At 39.2% G+C, this 16,949-nt stretch overlaps 7 protein-coding genes and 1 long non-coding RNA gene across 9 annotated transcripts; 4 read left to right on the forward strand and 4 right to left on the reverse strand.

The window, feature by feature from the left end:
- Window positions 1-200: 200 nt before the first annotated feature.
- On the forward strand, window positions 201-3,211 carry LOC103871580 (rho GTPase-activating protein 5). Its single transcript, XM_009149844.3, has 4 exons — window positions 201-1,367; window positions 1,841-2,081; window positions 2,160-2,390; window positions 2,611-3,211. The coding sequence occupies exons 1-4, from the start codon at window positions 1,243-1,245 to the stop codon at window positions 3,091-3,093; spliced, it is 1,080 nt and encodes a 359-aa protein (XP_009148092.2). The 5' UTR covers window positions 201-1,242; the 3' UTR covers window positions 3,094-3,211.
- An 18-nt stretch (window positions 3,212-3,229) lies between these two features.
- Window positions 3,230-7,084, reverse strand: LOC103871581 (transmembrane 9 superfamily member 5). Of its 2 annotated transcripts, none has more exons than XM_009149845.3 (8): window positions 6,165-7,084; window positions 5,860-6,007; window positions 5,423-5,463; window positions 4,672-5,263; window positions 4,475-4,606; window positions 4,224-4,380; window positions 3,660-4,147; window positions 3,230-3,594 (listed from the first exon to the last, which is right to left on the reverse strand). In XM_009149845.3, the coding sequence occupies exons 2-8, from the start codon at window positions 5,988-5,990 to the stop codon at window positions 3,378-3,380; spliced, it is 1,758 nt and encodes a 585-aa protein (XP_009148093.1). In that variant the 5' UTR covers window positions 5,991-6,007; window positions 6,165-7,084; the 3' UTR covers window positions 3,230-3,377. The 2 variants fall into 2 exon arrangements, with proteins under 2 accessions (XP_009148093.1, XP_009148094.1); XM_009149846.3 differs by having other exon boundaries at window positions 3,234-3,594; window positions 4,475-4,603; window positions 6,165-6,360.
- LOC103871582 (60S ribosomal protein L10a-1) lies at window positions 6,524-8,117 on the forward strand. The gene is given in 4 exon segments (XM_009149847.3): window positions 6,524-6,644; window positions 6,880-7,447; window positions 7,449-7,472; window positions 7,572-8,117. Coding segments are annotated over 4 exon segments (651 nt in total). The 5' UTR covers window positions 6,524-6,639; the 3' UTR covers window positions 7,626-8,117.
- On the reverse strand, window positions 7,846-9,447 carry LOC117125880. The gene is made up of 2 exons (XR_004448339.1): window positions 9,210-9,447; window positions 7,846-8,515 (listed from the first exon to the last, which is right to left on the reverse strand). It is a non-coding gene; the product is annotated as an uncharacterized LOC117125880 (long non-coding RNA).
- On the forward strand, window positions 9,220-11,550 carry LOC103871583 (mRNA-decapping enzyme-like protein). The gene is made up of 8 exons (XM_009149848.1): window positions 9,220-9,490; window positions 9,570-9,610; window positions 9,683-9,732; window positions 9,849-9,993; window positions 10,244-10,300; window positions 10,432-10,546; window positions 10,770-11,231; window positions 11,299-11,550. The coding sequence occupies exons 1-8, from the start codon at window positions 9,329-9,331 to the stop codon at window positions 11,353-11,355; spliced, it is 1,089 nt and encodes a 362-aa protein (XP_009148096.1). The 5' UTR covers window positions 9,220-9,328; the 3' UTR covers window positions 11,356-11,550.
- Window positions 11,551-11,573: 23 nt separating this feature from the next.
- Window positions 11,574-12,500, reverse strand: LOC103871585 (photosystem I subunit O). The gene is made up of 3 exons (XM_009149849.2): window positions 12,243-12,500; window positions 12,080-12,152; window positions 11,574-11,993 (listed from the first exon to the last, which is right to left on the reverse strand). Exons 1-3 carry the CDS (start codon window positions 12,328-12,330, stop codon window positions 11,717-11,719), a joined length of 438 nt encoding a protein of 145 aa, XP_009148097.1. The 5' UTR covers window positions 12,331-12,500; the 3' UTR covers window positions 11,574-11,716.
- A 50-nt stretch (window positions 12,501-12,550) lies between these two features.
- On the forward strand, window positions 12,551-14,038 carry LOC103871586 (recQ-mediated genome instability protein 2). Its single transcript, XM_009149850.3, has 4 exons — window positions 12,551-12,937; window positions 13,007-13,121; window positions 13,207-13,268; window positions 13,801-14,038. The coding sequence occupies exons 1-4, from the start codon at window positions 12,818-12,820 to the stop codon at window positions 13,912-13,914; spliced, it is 411 nt and encodes a 136-aa protein (XP_009148098.1). The 5' UTR covers window positions 12,551-12,817; the 3' UTR covers window positions 13,915-14,038.
- LOC103871700 (RINT1-like protein MAG2L) lies at window positions 13,996-16,913 on the reverse strand. Its single transcript, XM_009149978.3, has 4 exons — window positions 16,341-16,913; window positions 16,160-16,255; window positions 15,999-16,081; window positions 13,996-15,914 (listed from the first exon to the last, which is right to left on the reverse strand). The coding sequence occupies exons 1-4, from the start codon at window positions 16,633-16,635 to the stop codon at window positions 14,058-14,060; spliced, it is 2,331 nt and encodes a 776-aa protein (XP_009148226.2). The 5' UTR covers window positions 16,636-16,913; the 3' UTR covers window positions 13,996-14,057.
- Window positions 16,914-16,949: the final 36 nt, after the last annotated feature.

Here is a 16,949-nt window from a genome sequence, read left to right on the forward strand (position 1 = left end):
TCAAACTCATCAGCCCAATATCACAATCTCGTCTAGATAATGCATATTGTTGAATTTTTTGCGTATACATTTGGTGGTTGACGACAATATTTTTTTCCGACGGGATATAATTTAGTCTACTAATTCGAATATGAAGTTCTCCCATTCAATAGTATACATACTTGGAAATCATTAGTATAATAAAATATGACATGTTTCTATATTTTGAGACTTTAATATAAACTCCATAGAAAAAAGTGTTTACGAAGGTAGCAAACATTTCTAACTCGATAACAGCGCAATCAAACCTGACCCAGTAAACTAGTGTTTAAGGCCTCTATTTCTTGTAGTTGATCTTCAGTTTCTTTTTCAAATACTGTTTGGCTACTTTTTGTTGGGTTTAGATGAGGCTCAATATTATGTAGAGTAGGGCCTAAGTGCTTTTTGTATTTGATCTTCAAATTTTGATCCAAAAACTGTTGGGCTAACTTTTGTTTAATTTGGTTGAGGCCCAGCACTATTGCAGAGTTGGGCCCAGCTTTATACAAAGGTACAAAAAAGAGAAAAAGAGCTACAAAATCGATACAAAAATGGTAGAAAAATACATTGTGACGAGTGACGACTGATGAATTTTTTTTTTCTTTTTTGCTAAAAGCGACTGATGAAGTTGGTGGCAACGCTGTGTAAACCAGTAAGAGTTTTTTTTTCCTTTTTCCCTTTTTTCTTCTTTACGTTTTCGTATCAAAATACACAGAGTTCTAACTTTTAACTATGTTAAACCAAGTAGTGGTCAAAAGAGAAATGATTATGGTCAGATTTCTCATTCATTTTGATTAATACGCGTTTAACTAAAAGAAATAGATATAGATCACCAAACACTTGGGGAACGTAAGACCCACTCTAATTGTTTTATCACCTTTTATTTATTGTTTTGAGACAGATGCTATAAAGACTTAGGAAACAGAACACAACGTAGTGATTCCCACGTTACACCTTTCCTCCTAACCTGTTCCTTCATCACCACTCAATCTCCGCAACATAACTTTTGTAACGTGTTACCTCCCATCTTAAAAATCTTTTCTCAATCTTCAGCCGGCCATGACCATTTCTTAGTCCCAAACCTTCTTGCGAGGAGAGATAGAGAGAGTGAGAAGGCACCGCAAGCCCCAACTTTGGTGGTTATTATCGGTGGGTCGTGTCGTCCTGGAGCTGTCTCGTTGTTTCCCCACGACGGCGGAGGAGGAAGTAAACGAGTGGAGAACCATGGACATTGGTGGTCCAACCGATGTTCAACACGTGGCTCACGTGACCTTTGATCGTTTCAACGGCTTCCTTGGCCTTCCGTCTGAGTTTGAGCCTGATGTCCCCAAGAAAGCTCCCAGTGCAAGGTTCTTGAGACTTCTCTCTTTTGTATTTCATACTCTCTCCGTTCCTAAAATATCCATGTTATAGTTCTTTTCACACTTATTAAAAAAACATTTAAAATTATATTTTTCAATACATTGTTTTTTCTTAATTAACTATTCCCAATAACTTTTAACCAATAAAATTTTATTAAACACAATTGTATTTTTTTTAAAAGTACAAATTTTCATTAATTAATGTCTTGAAAATGTAAAAAATGTATCTTTTTTTAAACAATTTTTTTTTTCTAAAAAATGGATCTATAAAGAACAGAGGGAGTATGATTTTAATGAAAATAGGGACTAAAAAAATAGGGACTTAAAATTTTCATTTAGAAAAAAAAAAGATGAATGTATAAATAAATTTGTCATTTTAAAATATTTTATTTAATGAATGAATAGATTTTACATTCATTAAAAAAAAAAAATTTCATGTCATGTTTGTTTTGTTGTGACAGTGCAACAGTGTTTGGAGTTTCAACAGAATCAATGCAGTTATCATATGATTCGAGAGGGAACTGTGTTCCTGTAATACTATTGCTACTGCAGAGCAGGCTATATGATCAAGGAGGGTTGAAGGTAGAAGGAATATTCAGGATAACAGGAGAGAACAGCGAGGAAGAGTATGTAAGGGAGCAGCTTAATAAAGGGATGATTCCTGATGGGATCGATGTTCATTGTCTAGCTGGACTTATAAAGGTTTCTTCTTCTTATTCTTTACCCTTAAAATCTAATTGGAACTTGAAGTTTATGGTGATGATGTGTGTGTGTGTTCAGGCTTGGTTCAGAGAGCTGCCTAGAGGAGTGCTAGATCCTCTGCCATCTGAGCAAGTACTGCAATGTGAATCAGACGAGGATTTCATCAAGGTTGTGAGGCTATTACCTCAGACAGAAGCTTCTCTTCTCAACTGGGCCATCAATCTCATGGCTGATGTTGTTCAGTTTGAGAATGTTAACAAGATGAACTCTCGTAATCTTGCTTTAGTCTTTGCCCCTAACATGTCTCAGGTCAGTTTCTTTATTAAAGTGGTTTCTTATCAACATTAGAATGCACAGATGATATTACAACAAGCCTCTGTTATAAGTCTCAAAGCACATTGTCTAGAGAGCTATTTGGTTGTTATATAGCCTAGCATGATTCTGCTACTTTTGAGGTTCCTTTGTTATGATAACTTGGAGTTTAAGTAGTTGATTTTGTATTGTGAAATGTGTTGGCTCTTGTGTGTAGATGAAAGACCCGTTAACCGCATTGATGTATGCGGTCCAAGTGATGAAGCTGCTGAAGTGCCTCACAGAGAAAGCCCTGAGAGAAAGGGAAGTCACTTCTCCCCCAGTTGATACAAGATCTAGCAATGAAGCCGAAGACGGCGAGAAGGAAGTAGACAATGAAGAAGAAGATGAAGAGGAGGAAGAAGGAGATGGAGATGGAGATGGCGTGTACATAATTGAGGAAGTAGACAGTGAAGCGGAAGGTGGCGAGAAGGAAGTAGACAAAGAAGAAGAAGAAGAAGAAGAAGAAGAAGAGCAAGATGGAGATGGCGTGTACATAATTGAGGAAGAAGCATTGCAGATAACAAGAGTGGTTGCTGATGACCACAAGTCGGAGAGCATGAAGAGTGCGTATGATGGATCTATTACATCTGATTCAAAGGGAGTTGATGGAGTTGTGCAGCCACTCATTTGCAATCCAGACCACATAGGAAACAAGTGAAGTTGATGTTTTTTTTAAAGTATTTGTGTTTGGATTGCTTTTATCTTATTATTGCATTATGTAACTTCTAAGTAATGTTAGTTTGTTGTTGAATGGTGGTATGATATGAGACTAACTCTATGTTATGAAAAGTATAAAACTTAAAGCAAGAAACATCACTTTCATTCCTTAGTAGAAACATGTGGTCATATCAAAAAAGATACAGTTGCTAACTTAGTTCATCAGATAATCTAAACAGATACAAAGATGATCACTTAGAAGAGTACGCCTTGGTTCTTGGCGGTTTATTCGAGCTTGACAGAACGGTAGATATGGCGAATAAACATCCAAGAAGCCAAGAAACTTATGGTTCCAAGAACCAAGAAGAAAGCATAACAGAACAAAGCAGTGTATCCCAAGTAGAAGCTCAACTGCAGAAGCCCAGTCATGTCAGACCTCAGATAGAAGAATACTCCATACCCATACATGAAGATCGCCGCGAAGCCTCCGCACGAGAACGATCTGCACACAAAATCAAATGATGATCCTGAAAGGAAAAGAATGCAGTTCAGTAAAAGAATACATACCTCCACCACCACTCATGATCCTCACCGGATAGCTGAATGTAAGTCAAGATAACACCAACACTCGCACTCAACAAGATGAGCACAATGAACGCGAAAAGCATTATCCCAGGGGAGGTGTATATTTTGAACCCCCACAAGGTTGCGTAGAGTTGGTGCCACTCAAGAGCAACTGCACTGAAAGGCACAAGGCCTCCAAGAAACATCTGGTACAGCTTTCTCCGATACCAGTTCTGTGTTGGAATCTCTCTGGGGTTTCTTTTAATAGCGGAAGGAGGCTGAAACTCTGATAATCCGAAACGGTTCTCTAAAACTCCTCCCAACATGAGAAATGGGATATTCAAAAGAGTGTAGATGAGTATGATGATGACTATTGTGCCAAAGGGGAGTGCAGCCGTTGCTCCGTATGTTATTGCCACAGTGTTGAGGATCGAAACTATTATGAAGAAAGGAACCGTGTAGATGATCCCAGCGAGACGAACACTCCTTCTCTGAAAAAAGGGAACAATGCTCAAATTTTTAAGGTTGTGCCAACAATAATAGAAGGCACTTGAAAAGTCAATTCACCTGTTTGGCTCCCTCGAAATGGCTATGGAAAGAAGCAGATGTGTAACCAGCCACTACTGATGTTAGAGTGTACACGATGACAAGAGAAGTGAGCAGCGTTCCGCGATTGTATGGGTATAGAAAACCGGTGAAGGCTAATGCGAATAGAGCAATGATCCTGTAAACAAGTCAGAGAGACATGGAACAATATTAAGAAGACCAGTTGTACGCAACAAAGTGTGATAAAAGGATTATAGATAACTGAAACTCACAAGATTAGCATTTGAGCACCAGTTCCTAAGAAGCCACAAAGCAAGGAGATGTTGCGAGGACATCTAAACACATCACTTTGTATGAGTTTCCATCCCACTTCCCTTTTTTCTTCTTCATCTCCGTTTGAGCTACTGAAATTAACTCCAAAAGATTAAATTTGAACTAAACTACACAAAAACAAGAATAGTCTTGTCACCTTCTTAGTTCATTCTTGAGATGGCGCATGAAGAGCAAAGAAAGAAGCCCAACAACCAAAACAACAACGGTTATCGAGTTAAGAAACGAGAAATAATGAATCTTCTTGCTGATAGGATGAAGCGACGCCTGAGAGTACTTATTCATTCTCGTCTCAGACCGTTCTGAAGTCAGATTCCAAGAAACCGAGTATGTGAACTGAACATCAATCTCAACGTTCTGTGATATGTCAACCAGGTAACTCGGATCGTTAAGACTTTGGATTTCAATAACCTCATCTGCGTTGTGGAGAACATTAAAGTTCAAGTGACTGAACAAATAATACTTAGCATTCTCCTCCCCACCATGAACAGAATAATCTCTCTCTACTTTGCCAACAAACCCCCACAAGGGAAGATCATCGTAATACATTTGAAAGTAGAAATCTTGAGCAATAGTGTCTCTGAACCTGGCGATCTCACTGGAGGTTAATCTCTTGTGGCACAATACGGAATGAGTTTTGTCCTCCTTAAATTTCAGCTCATATAAAGAGCTCATTAATCTGTCACCATTAAGAACTTCCCCAAGAGTTTCCTGTTTCTCAATCACAGGCTCTACCAAAAACACAAAACAACCTTGAATCAAACCTCAGGAGTCACACATACACATTTCTAAGTAAAGATGGAGCCACAGAAAGGCATAAACTTTATCATGTTTAAATTCCAATGTTGAACTAAACTGATGAGATTGAGTTTGTATTGAGAAAGCCTAACCTGGACGACAGAAGGGCAAATCATAGTACTGATAGGTCTCACTGCAATCAAAGCAAAACCAGATAAACAAGTTTTAAGTCAAAACACATAGCCATGGCCGAACAATGCTATGTGAAACATTTGCAACGGCCCCCGAAATTTTTGAAAAAAATTACATAGACATAAGCCCCCAAAAATAAATTTTAAGCCCCTAAACTGATAAAAAAATAAGACACTGTCTCACAGGCCCCCAGAATCTCAAGACCGGCCCTGCACATAGCTTACACATTCTCTAACTTAGATCTCTATACACAATTCAATCTAAACAAAAGATCTCTTCCTCTCTGAGTCTACTAACTAATCTGGAATCTAAAAACCCACCTAGCAAATGTAAGATTTTTGAATTCAAAAACCTCAAGGGGGTGAATGAAGCTAGACAAAGAGATTCAAAAAAGCACCTTGGATTGTGGAGAGGACCCACTTTGTTGACGAAGAAAGGGACATGATCGCCGGCATTGTATCGAGTCGAGGAGCCTGATCCGATCCAGAAGGTCAATGCGAGCAGGACTTGTAGCAGAAACTGCCCCATGATTTGGCACTCTTGAGCTGCTTTCGCAAATGAATAGATATGAGCAAGAGGAGCTCCAGAAACATACATCTTCTATTTAACAATCATACATGTTCTAATCTGACATGAGCTGAAGCAAAACGAGACAGAACAGATGTAAACACGAAACGACGTCGTCGAAGTACAAAGTCAAACCTGAATTGGAATGAATTGATCAGCTGAAGCTAGATGACTTGAGTGTCTTAGACTAGACCATGATCAGAAACTCCCCCACGACGGTGAAAAAGACATCTTCGATGAACTCAACCCGGACGAGAGATAGAAGGTTACAAAACAGTTTCGGTTTAGTTTTTTTTTTTTTTTTTGGTCAATCAGCTCGGTTTAGTTTCTGGTTATAAAATTAATAGACCAATCACGTTACAAAGCTATTCGGTTCAGTTTGGTTTACCTCGGTTGCGATTTGGGCTTTTCTTTATCTTACTTATTACAGGCCCAATTGCGTTTTGGGTTTATCGCATTTTCTTAGTTATAATAAAATCGAGCATAGGGTTTTCTTCTTCGTTTAGGTTTATTATACTTGTTTTCTTGAGCTATTTTTTGTTTCAGTTTTTTTATTATTTCATTTGTTGTTTGTTTGTTTGTAGGATCAGATCTTTGAGACAAGCTCAAAATGAGGTACCTGACTACATCTATACATTCACAGTTGTTTGAATTTAACTCTCCTTCTTCCTTTAGGCTATTTTGGGTGACCAATTAGATAAAATACGTTTGATTAAGGTTTATATTAGCCTGCTAATGGCTTTGGTATATTTAGATAAGTTGAGACACTGGTTACAGTTTGGTTTGTTCCAACTATACTTGTGTCACTGTTGTCTGTTTGATTAATGGTTCTGTCCTTGATGGATTACAGTAAGCTTCAGAGTGAGGCCGTGAAAGAAGCCATAACTGTAATCAGAGGCAAATCCGAAGATAAGAAACGCAACTTCGTTGAGACTCTCGAGCTCCAGATTGGTCTCAAGAACTATGACCCTCAAAAGGACAAGCGTTTCAGCGGCTCCGTCAAACTACCTCACATTCCACGTCCCAAGATGAAAATCTGCATGCTCGGAGACGCTCAGCACGTCGAGGAGGCTGAGAAAATGGGGCTAGACTATATGGACGTGGAGTCTCTCAAAAAGCTCAACAAGAACAAGAAGCTAGTCAAAAAGCTTGCCAAGAAGTACCACGCCTTCTTGGCCTCGGAGTCTGTCATTAAGCAGATTCCTCGTCTTCTTGGTCCTGGTCTCAACAAGGCAGGCAAGTTCCCGACGCTCGTGAGTCACCAGGAATCGCTGGAGGGGAAAGTGAATGAAACCAAAGCTACTGTAAAGTTTCAGCTGAAGAAGGTTCTGTGCATGGGTGTTGCTGTTGGTAACCTCTCCATGGAGGAGAAGCAGATTTTTCAGAATGTTCAGATGAGTGTTAACTTCCTTGTCTCTTTTCTTGAAGAAGAACTGGCAAAATGTATGTACTGAGAATCTCCACTTCTTACTTTCTTTTATACTGTTCCTTTTCTTCATTATCTTAACTTGTTCTATCTGCTGCGTCGTGATTAACTTGTAGGTGAGGTGTTTGTACCTCAAGAGCACAATGGGACCACCTCAAAGAATCTTCTGAGCTCTTGCAGCTCCGTCAATGGTGGCTAGATACACCTGCACTCTTGTTTTTAAATTGCAGACATATAGTTAAGAAATGTGTTGGAGTGACTTTGTTTGATGGATTTTGTAGCTTATATATTATCTTGAATTACTTGTTCATGAATATTCAACAAACAAAGAATTTTCTAAACTAAAAAAATTATATGCCAAAGCATAACATATCTCTCCAGATATGCTTCATTATATGTTTTTTTTTCTCAAACTTCTACTTTGTATTAACCAAATTGTTTAAACACATACAAGATCATTCTCCACGTAAGATTTCAACCATACTATATGCTTCATTATATGTTTTAAACTTTACAAAAAATTTTTTTAGAAAAATATAGATTTGAAATTTTTTTAGGACATCTTGGAAGTACTAATATATAGGTTTGAGAAATTTTTTACGATAGTCATTTTAAGTTTTTGTTACAAAAATTGTAAAAATAGTTCTATATGAAAAAAATGACCAAAATAAGTAATTAAATTCTATCCTATGGTTAACTAATCTATGAATTAAGGGGTGAGGTTTTGGGATATGATTTCAAAATTTTAAAAATAAAAAATAAATATTAATAATTTTTTTTAAAAAAAAACTATTTTGATCATTTTCTTGATACTATTTTTGAGACAAAAACTTAAAAATGAGCTATTTGAAATAATTTGCCAGTTTGAGAAATTTTATGGGATAGTCTTTAAAAAGTTTTTGCTATAAATTAATTAATCAAAATTTTAACCCTGATGGAGATGGCGTCTGGGCCCATACTAACTAGAGCCCAAGCCCAATAAAAAAGGCCTTAAACTATTACCAAACACCCATATCCTTTCTTTTCCCAAGCGAAAGTGATCTCGTGAGTTCTCCAATACCTCTCGCTAGGGGTGGGCGTTCGGGTACCCGTTCGGGTTCGAGTCGGGTATTTCGGATTTTCGGGTATTTCGGTATAGAGGTCTAGAACCCGTTCGGGTATTTCTGTACTTCGGGTCGGGTTCGGGTATTTTTAGTTCGGATTCGGTTAATTCGGATCGGGTTCGGATATTTAGATTTTGAAAAAAAAAATTAAAATTTTCATTTCTCAAGTTTGTTGTATTTAAAAATATAACTTTTAGTTAACTAATTTTCTATTTTTAATAGATTGAATGGTTAATAGATTTGGACATAACATTTTAAAACTAAAAAGGCATTAATTTAGTTTTTTTTTATGTAAGTTTTTGTTAATTTTTGAAATAAAAAACTTGACATGCATTTTAAGTGATTAACAAATCATTTTTTTCCGTAATTGTATGTATATCATATGAACTTAAAGTATGTGTAGTATCAATATAAATATTTTATATAAAATGAGAGATATAAACTAGAAATATATGGTTAATTATACATATGTTCGGTTATCTTCGGATATCCATTCGGGTTCGGGTATTATCCGTTCGGGTTCGGGTATCCAATCTCTCCTTATTCAATACCCGTTCGGGTATTTTGCTACTTCGGTTCGGATTTCGGTTCGGGTTTTTCGGATCGGGTTCGGGTGCCACTTCGGATATCGGGTAAAGTGCCCACCCCTACCTCTCGCCCGGCTTTCTCCAACCCCCAAATCTGAGCTTTGCGTAAATCAGAATCCCTAGGGTTCTTCCTATTCGAGCTAAACCAGATCGAACCATCTATTCCCCCAGATTTAGAAAAAGATGTCTCAGAACGGGAAGCTGATCCCACCAAATATGGATCAGAACAGTACGCGGCTCCTCAACCTCACAGTCCTCCAGCGTCTCGATCCTTTCATCGAGGAAATCCTCATCACTGCCGCTCACGTCACTTTCTATGAATTCAACATCGAGATCAGTCAATGGGTGAGTTGCTTGCTATCAATCAATCATTCGTATGAAACGTTTCCTTTGCTACCAGCTGATCTGTTTTTTTTGCAATCAGAGTCGGAAGGATGTTGAAGGATCTTTGTTTGTTGTCAAAAGGTAAGTAAGCTCTTCTTCAACTATCTCTGTTAACTTCAATCTTATTAACATTCTGATTGATCCATTTTCCAGAAATAAACAACCTCGATTTCAGTTTATCGTGATGAATCGTCGGAATACAGGTATTTGATTAGGATTAGGATTAGGATTAGGGAAGGTTTAGATCCTCAGTAAAAATTGGTTGGTATTTTGATTATGGAGTTACTATTAGTAATCATGAGTGTATTTGTGTGGGAAGATAATCTGGTGGAGGATCTGCTGGGAGATTTTGAGTATGAAGTGCAAGGTCCTTATTTGCTTTACCGTAATGCATCTCAAGAAGTTAATGGCATTTGGTTCTACAATAAACGTGAATGTGAGGAGGTTGCTCATCTTTTCGACAGGTGAATATAGTTTACTAGCTGATTTTGTGATTGGATAATCTATAGAATAGAAGTAGATCTATAATACACGTACGTATCAAGTGTGTAATCGGGAATAATATCGTTATCAGCCTTTTTATTCACTTAATCGCTAGACAGATTCTTTCTTGTTGGCAAACATGTTTTGTTTTCATGAAGATGCTCAGCTTTCTATTTATTTGTTTCTATAATTCGTTGTATCCTTCTCCTAATGGTTTCCTTGGCATGACAGATTACTTAACGCTTATTCCAAGGCAAACCAGAAGCCCAATACGTCATCTTCGAAAAGGTAAAGATCTTCATGTTATAGGATGTGTTTTTACATGAGCCAGAAGCTTTGATAAATAATCTACATCACGTTTTCAGATTGTATCTTTCTTATATGTTAAATTGAGTTAAAATTTTCTCTGTACTCTGCAGCGAGTTTGAGGAATTGGAAGCTGTGCCTACAATGGCAGTTATGGATGGTCCTCTTGAGCCATCTTCAACTGCTAGGGATGCCCCTAATGATCCTGCTTTTGTCAACTTCTTTAGCGTAAGTCTCTAAGGCTTTTGATACACATTGTTGCCTTCATCATCATGATAGCATCATATAAGACTAACGGCAGGAGGGCTTTCTATCAGTTCTAGATTATTGAATTATCTTTAGCTTAGTAGTCGGTATAGTTTAGGTTCTGGGTGGGGCACAAGCCATTTGATTTTTTTACTTTGAACTCCTCAGACTGAATTTCTCAATAATGTTGTTGGCTTGACTACAGTCAGCGATGGCTCTTGGGAACACTTCAAGTGGACAGACAAGTGGACCACCGTACCAACAACCATCACCAATTCCAATGCAACCTCACCAACCCACCCTTGCCCCTCCTGCAGCGACAGCTGCACCTCCACAGATATTATCACCACCGTCTCTGCAATCCTCCTCTCCTATGATGCCTCTCTTTGACAACAATCCTGATCTTATCAGCAATAAGTCCAATGTTCACACGGATCTGGTGACGCCGTCATCGTTCTTTGGGCCCCCTCGGATGATGGCACAACCACACCTCATTCCTGGTTCATCTATGCCCACTACTAATGCGATTCACCAGCAGCGCCCATATGGTACTCCGATGCTCCAGCCTTTCCCACCACCAACTCCACCAGCATCACTCGCTCCTGCACACAGTGGCCCGGTTATCAATAGAGACAAAGTCAAAGAAGCCCTTTTGTCCCTGGTCCAGGTTAGTTCGCTTACAATATTCACTTGACTTGAGCTGCCGCCCAAACCTAACGAGTTGCTTTTGACAGGAGAATGAATTCATCGACATGGTGACCCGAGCTTTACAAAATGCACATCAACCGTGAAGCTGGGCAGGATCGTCGTCTACGCGTGGGGGGTTTTGATGTAAGATATGTAGTTAAAACGTAGTTTTGTTCTACTTTCGACCATTCTTCTAGCCTAAGTGTTATCCTCCCTCTCTTTAAACTTGCATGAACGTCTTTCTGTTAAACTTAAAAGTTATTTTCGTACATACGATGTTACAGTACGTTTTGATTGTTTTCGCAAATCTTTACGCATTTAGAGTTTGAAATCTTGAAGAGTTTATCCAATCATCTCCAAGTTTCGATAATCTTATAATCAAGATCATTAAGAAACACTTGTCGACATTGACTGAAACATCAAAATATAGCACAAAGAAAGATATGGTACAACAAGAGGAATGATTTATTTCTGGAAGTAATCCTCGGTCCTGCCTTTAAATCCGATTTGTCCGAAGGTGAGGCAGATGAAGAGGCCTAAGTGCCATGTAACCAACCACAACCAGAACTGTGACGTGAGAGCTGGAGGAGTTGGGAAGTGAGCGAGCTCATTTCCTATGCTCTCGAAGAAGAGACCCGTCAGGCTCTTCCCATTTATCGCCGGAATACTCGACGGAGCTAGCCATCCGATCAGCCCGAACCCCACCACGTTCAAATCTCTCCTCAACCAGTTGCTCTCAAAGCTTTTTCATTTGTCACACAAGTAAAATCATTATTAGAGAATATACCCTAATGAATATCTTAGAGAACAAGTCAAAGAGTAACCCACCAAGTGAATCTTCCTCCGGATGCCCCGGCGACTCTCAGAGGGTTCTTTGCTCTTGTTGTTGGCTTTAGAAAGGCTTAAAACATAACCAGAAAATTACAAATCAATGAATATTATAATGTTTTAGTTCAACGAATCAGATGATCAAAAGAAAGAAAAAGAGTACATGAAGAGAGGGCTTTGGTGTTGATGGGAGAAACAGATGATCCTCCGAGACCTACAACCGTCGATGGTGTTGCAAATGTTGCTGCCATTTTTCTTCTGTGTTTCTATCTCCCAAACCGATCCTCTTTGTAAATAGATTTTGATTTTGTGGACGTAGGAAGAGATTACAAGTATGTGTTACAATCAATAGCTTTGTGACACCTCACTATTGTGGGTCTAGTTCTTGGATAAGGTAGATTAATAAGTGTCTTTAAAAAAAAATCCTTCTCTAAATTTTTCTTTTTAATATGTGATTAAATCATAAAGTTATAACTAAATCATATGAATTTTTAAATTCTCCTAAGTTTCAATGTGATATTTAGCATATTTTTGGATTTCTATTTCAGATAATTTGACGATTTTTAATTTTTAATTGCAAACACAAAAAAATTGTATGACTAAAAACACCAAAAACTAATTAAATTTGTATGTTTTATAACCAAAAAATAAATAATTTATTGTAAACGTGTTAAACATTTACTAATCAGCGTTAAAACACTATTTCGGATCGAGAGGAGGAGGGGCTCGCGGGGGAAAATGGACTACAGCTTAGCGGCGGTGAAGATGCTCATCTCCCAGCTCCGGGACGCTAAACCGACGCCTTCTCAGAACGCCACCGCACTAGGCGGTGTACTTTTCCAACGCGCTTGGTTACAGGTTTGCGATCTATCCATCCTCTCTCATTCGTAAACTGTTTCGATGACATCACCGAATCTTGTGTAGTAGGGCGTTTTGGTCTCCGATCCGGTAATCTCCGGAGGCCGTATGGTCCTAGATGACGGCACAGGTCTCGTCGAGCTCGGCCTCTCCAACGACTTTGCCCTCCGTCAGTGGAAATCAGGTTTCGATACCATTTTTTCAATTTTTGATTTCTGCTCTCATGTATTAGTGGCTGCTACTGTTCGTATCGTAACCTATGTGCACAGGGATGTACCTGATGGTTGTTGGTGTATACCATATCCGCACGGGAGAGATACCTCTGCTTAAGGTTTACTTCTCCCTCTTTCAATTGTCATCATGGTGATATGCAAAGTTTGGGTCTCTGATACATTGGATCATTTTGTGAACCCTCTTGCTTAATTAAAGTCTCCTAAGATTGTGTCAGACTGATCATAGTGGCATGAAGAAGCAATGTAATCACTAGTGACTAAGATTCATCTTCTCTTGTTATGTTAAAGATCGAGAGTATCATCAGAGTCAACAGCCATCAGTGTGTGAACCCTCTTGGTCAAGTAGAGAGTCTCCTAAGATTGTGTCAGACTGACCCTGTCATCTAAAATGCTCAGTAAACTCTACTATTTGCCAAGCTTTATAAACCATACATTTAGGTTGAAGCTAGACGTGGCATGAAGAAGCAGTATAATCGCTAGTGATTAAGATTCATCTTCTTTGTAATGTTAAAAGTGAGAGTATTATCAGAATCAACAGCCACTAGTTATGCATTTACGTTCAAAGCTTAGATTTTGCGTGCTGTATAGCCTATATCTCACACCGTCAGTGTTGTTTGCTGATATATCCAGGTTCATAAGATGGTCGACCTGTCGGGAAGCCCAGATCGTGAAGCCATGTGGTATTTAGAAGTCATGGACGCATACAGACTCTTCTATGAGCCCTTGATTCAAGAGTTTTCTTGAATTTTTTTAGCTCTAACCTTTTTATTCTCTAGATTTTCTTCAGAGAACAATCAGTTTTTTAACTATCTTTTGTTACGAAAATCATTGAGTCATGATATATATATATATATAGTTTTTGCTGTTTTAAAAAACGCCACTCATGACTAGTAACACCTACAAAACTGTTCCACAAGTTGAGGAGACAAGTTAGAAATACCAAACAAACCCAAACAACTACTTCCGTTTCGACTTAAAGCTCCTCTCAGCCGTGCCTTCTCTTCCTCAGTCATGCTCAACAGCCTCAGAATCTCTCTCACCCGAGGGAAGAATGCAGCAGGACGAACACAGTAAGGTTGAAACACCATCATAAGTGCCTCTGCATCCACCTCAAACCTTCTCCTCAGCAAAACAGCTTCTCCTCCCGCGAAAAACTTACAAGAAACATAATGGTCAAGCCCTTCCGCTAGATTCCTCCACAAGTCCAAGAAGTCTTTCCTGTTCATGTTTAACTGAAGAACAGCGAGTTCTCGTCTTAAACTGTCCAATGCTTCTGCTACACCTTGGGAGACGTCCTCCTCCTCCCATGGCTCCACATTGTTGTGGAAGTGGTCACCGCAAAGATTGTCGAACTGGTGGAGACAAACAGTTATAATCTCCATAAGCCAGTTTGTTTCCAACTCAACAAGACTCTTCAGTTCTTCCCCAAAAAAGCAACCATGGCAGGAAACTTCAACTTTGACATTGGTTTCAGCTTCCCACATCTCTACAAACACCAAATCATCACTCCATTCCCGTAGTTTCGATTCGAGATACCGAGCAGTATTAATAGGTCCACAAGCTTGTACCAGTGAATCTTCAAACGAGCTATAGTCAGAGAGATCACTCTTCTTGAACTCCAGTAACAGAGTTTTGAATACATACCAGAGAAATTTAGTGGCAGTAGCTCTTACAAATTGGATTCTCGGAAGAATGGTTGGTAGAGTTAGACCATGGTCTATCAACGTCCAAGTCCTACTAAGAAAAGTCTCTGCTACAAACGGCGCTTTATAATCTTCTCTTGTAGACAGAACATACTTTGCAGACTGTGAGTTTGATTCATTATCATTACCAAGCCTAGTTCCCTCCCAAGCTTTCTCCTTCTTGATATCCTCTTTAAGTTTTCTATAAGCATCCTTCAGCTCAATCTTTCCCCACGTCTTGAGCCACTCAGGTCTCTTACAAAACAGTCCCATTACTGACATACCTAGCGAGGAGCCTTCGTAAGAAAGACAAGTGTCTGAACTCACAAACGTTTGCATCCGTTTATCAAATGTAACCATCTGATCAACAAGATGGAACCACGACGAAACACCTTCAGATTTCTTCTCCTTGACCATCTCTACAAGCCCAGGAAAAACTTTCTTCTCTAGGAAACAAGATAGCATCTGAACCATAGCTGAAACCCAAGCCTCTTTAGCGCTACAGCTAACCAACATAGCTCTGTCGATCAAAGGCTGCAAGAGATCATCCACCCCATCAGCAAAGTCGCTTGTGACTTTGTACACAAGCGCAAAGATAAACTCAGGCTCTTGATCCCATTTCGCGAAGTGATACTCCATCCGAGACGCAACTGGTATCACCAGCTCATCTATCGCCCAGAGTCCAGCGCCAATACTTTCTTTATTAAGCTTCTTCCGTTTCTCCTTGAGGGTGTTGAGTTGCTGTAAACCACAGAGGAGAAGAAAGCTTTGGGAGTAAGATTCCTTTTGGTCTCCTTGCATCAGTACTAGAGGATTAGGGATGCCACTAGCAGCTTCTCCACCTTCATCCTTGGATAATGCTAGTTTTGGAGGCCAGCCAAGAGATGAGAGAAGTGTTCGATGCTCTGCGATAATCTGTGGCCTTAGAATGGACAAGCTTTTATCTACTCTGCTATCAACAGTATCTACAAGGCGGCGCCACTGTGAGTGATGCCTTGTAACATCACCAAGCACTTGTTCAATCTCATTCATGGTCTTAATAGCATGGTTGAATACACGAACCTGCATTTAAAGATTAAAATACTAACCAGGCAGGACTTTATATTAGTATCTAACTTTTTACTAGTGGAATTTAAAAAGCTTTACTTGAAGCATACTTCGTCCTCTCATAGGATGAAACACTGAATCTTCAAGATCTCCGACCAGACTTTCCAGCTTTAAGACAGTCACTGTAATAATGTAATTAAATTTTAATTAGCTTTTAGCTCACCATTTGATGTTACAACTAGAAGCAAAGCATGATTCACCGAGATATATGCGCCTGTTCTGAATCCGACACAGCTCCTCAACGAGTTGCTGTAACTCATGTTCCCTTTGCTTTCTGACAGCATCCTTACTCCGAGCTATAAATAAAAATGGAAGCAATTAGAAAAAAAACTAATAAAGCTTTATCAATAAATAAGCACACGAGGGTTTGAGTTCACTAACGGAGAGATGTAACAAGACTGAGGCTTTCGAGGTTTAGTCGCAGATCATCGAGAGAGTTTTTAGCGGAGAGAGAGGTGGAGATCCAGGAGACGGCGTGTTTCGTTAGATCCGTACGGAGATGGAGAAGGCGGTCGTTTAGATGAGAAGTGTCGTGTTTTAGATGAGAGGTTAGATTCGAAGCGCGTAGGAGGAGATCTCTTAGGTCATCGAAGTTACCATCGAGAAGGCTTAACGCTTCACCGGAAAGTTTGTCCGGATGCGGTAACACAAGAGACAGTGGAGGAGGATGTTCCATGGGAAGCAGTTTTGCCGGCGAGGTTTCTTGTCGGAACTTTAAACTGTTTTGATAACTTTAATAGTTTTGTTTTGTCTTATCAAATCGAACGAGTGGAATTACCATTTTACCCTCTCATACAAAAGGAAGAATAAAAATCGAAACTTGAGAAGACGGCGTTGGGGCGATCACTGGTGAAGCACGCCAACCATATGATTTCAAGAATCCAAAGACAAAGTCAAGAATCTCCAGAAGAAGGTTCTTGAATCAGTCAGTGACGTGGACGCCATTATCGAGCAGGCAGAGGAGGCAGAGCGTCTTCAAGTGCCTTGAAG

This window comes from Brassica rapa, chromosome A06 (genome assembly GCF_000309985.2).
Source record: "Brassica rapa cultivar Chiifu-401-42 chromosome A06, CAAS_Brap_v3.01, whole genome shotgun sequence".
NCBI classification, from domain to species: Eukaryota; Viridiplantae; Streptophyta; class Magnoliopsida; order Brassicales; family Brassicaceae; genus Brassica; species Brassica rapa.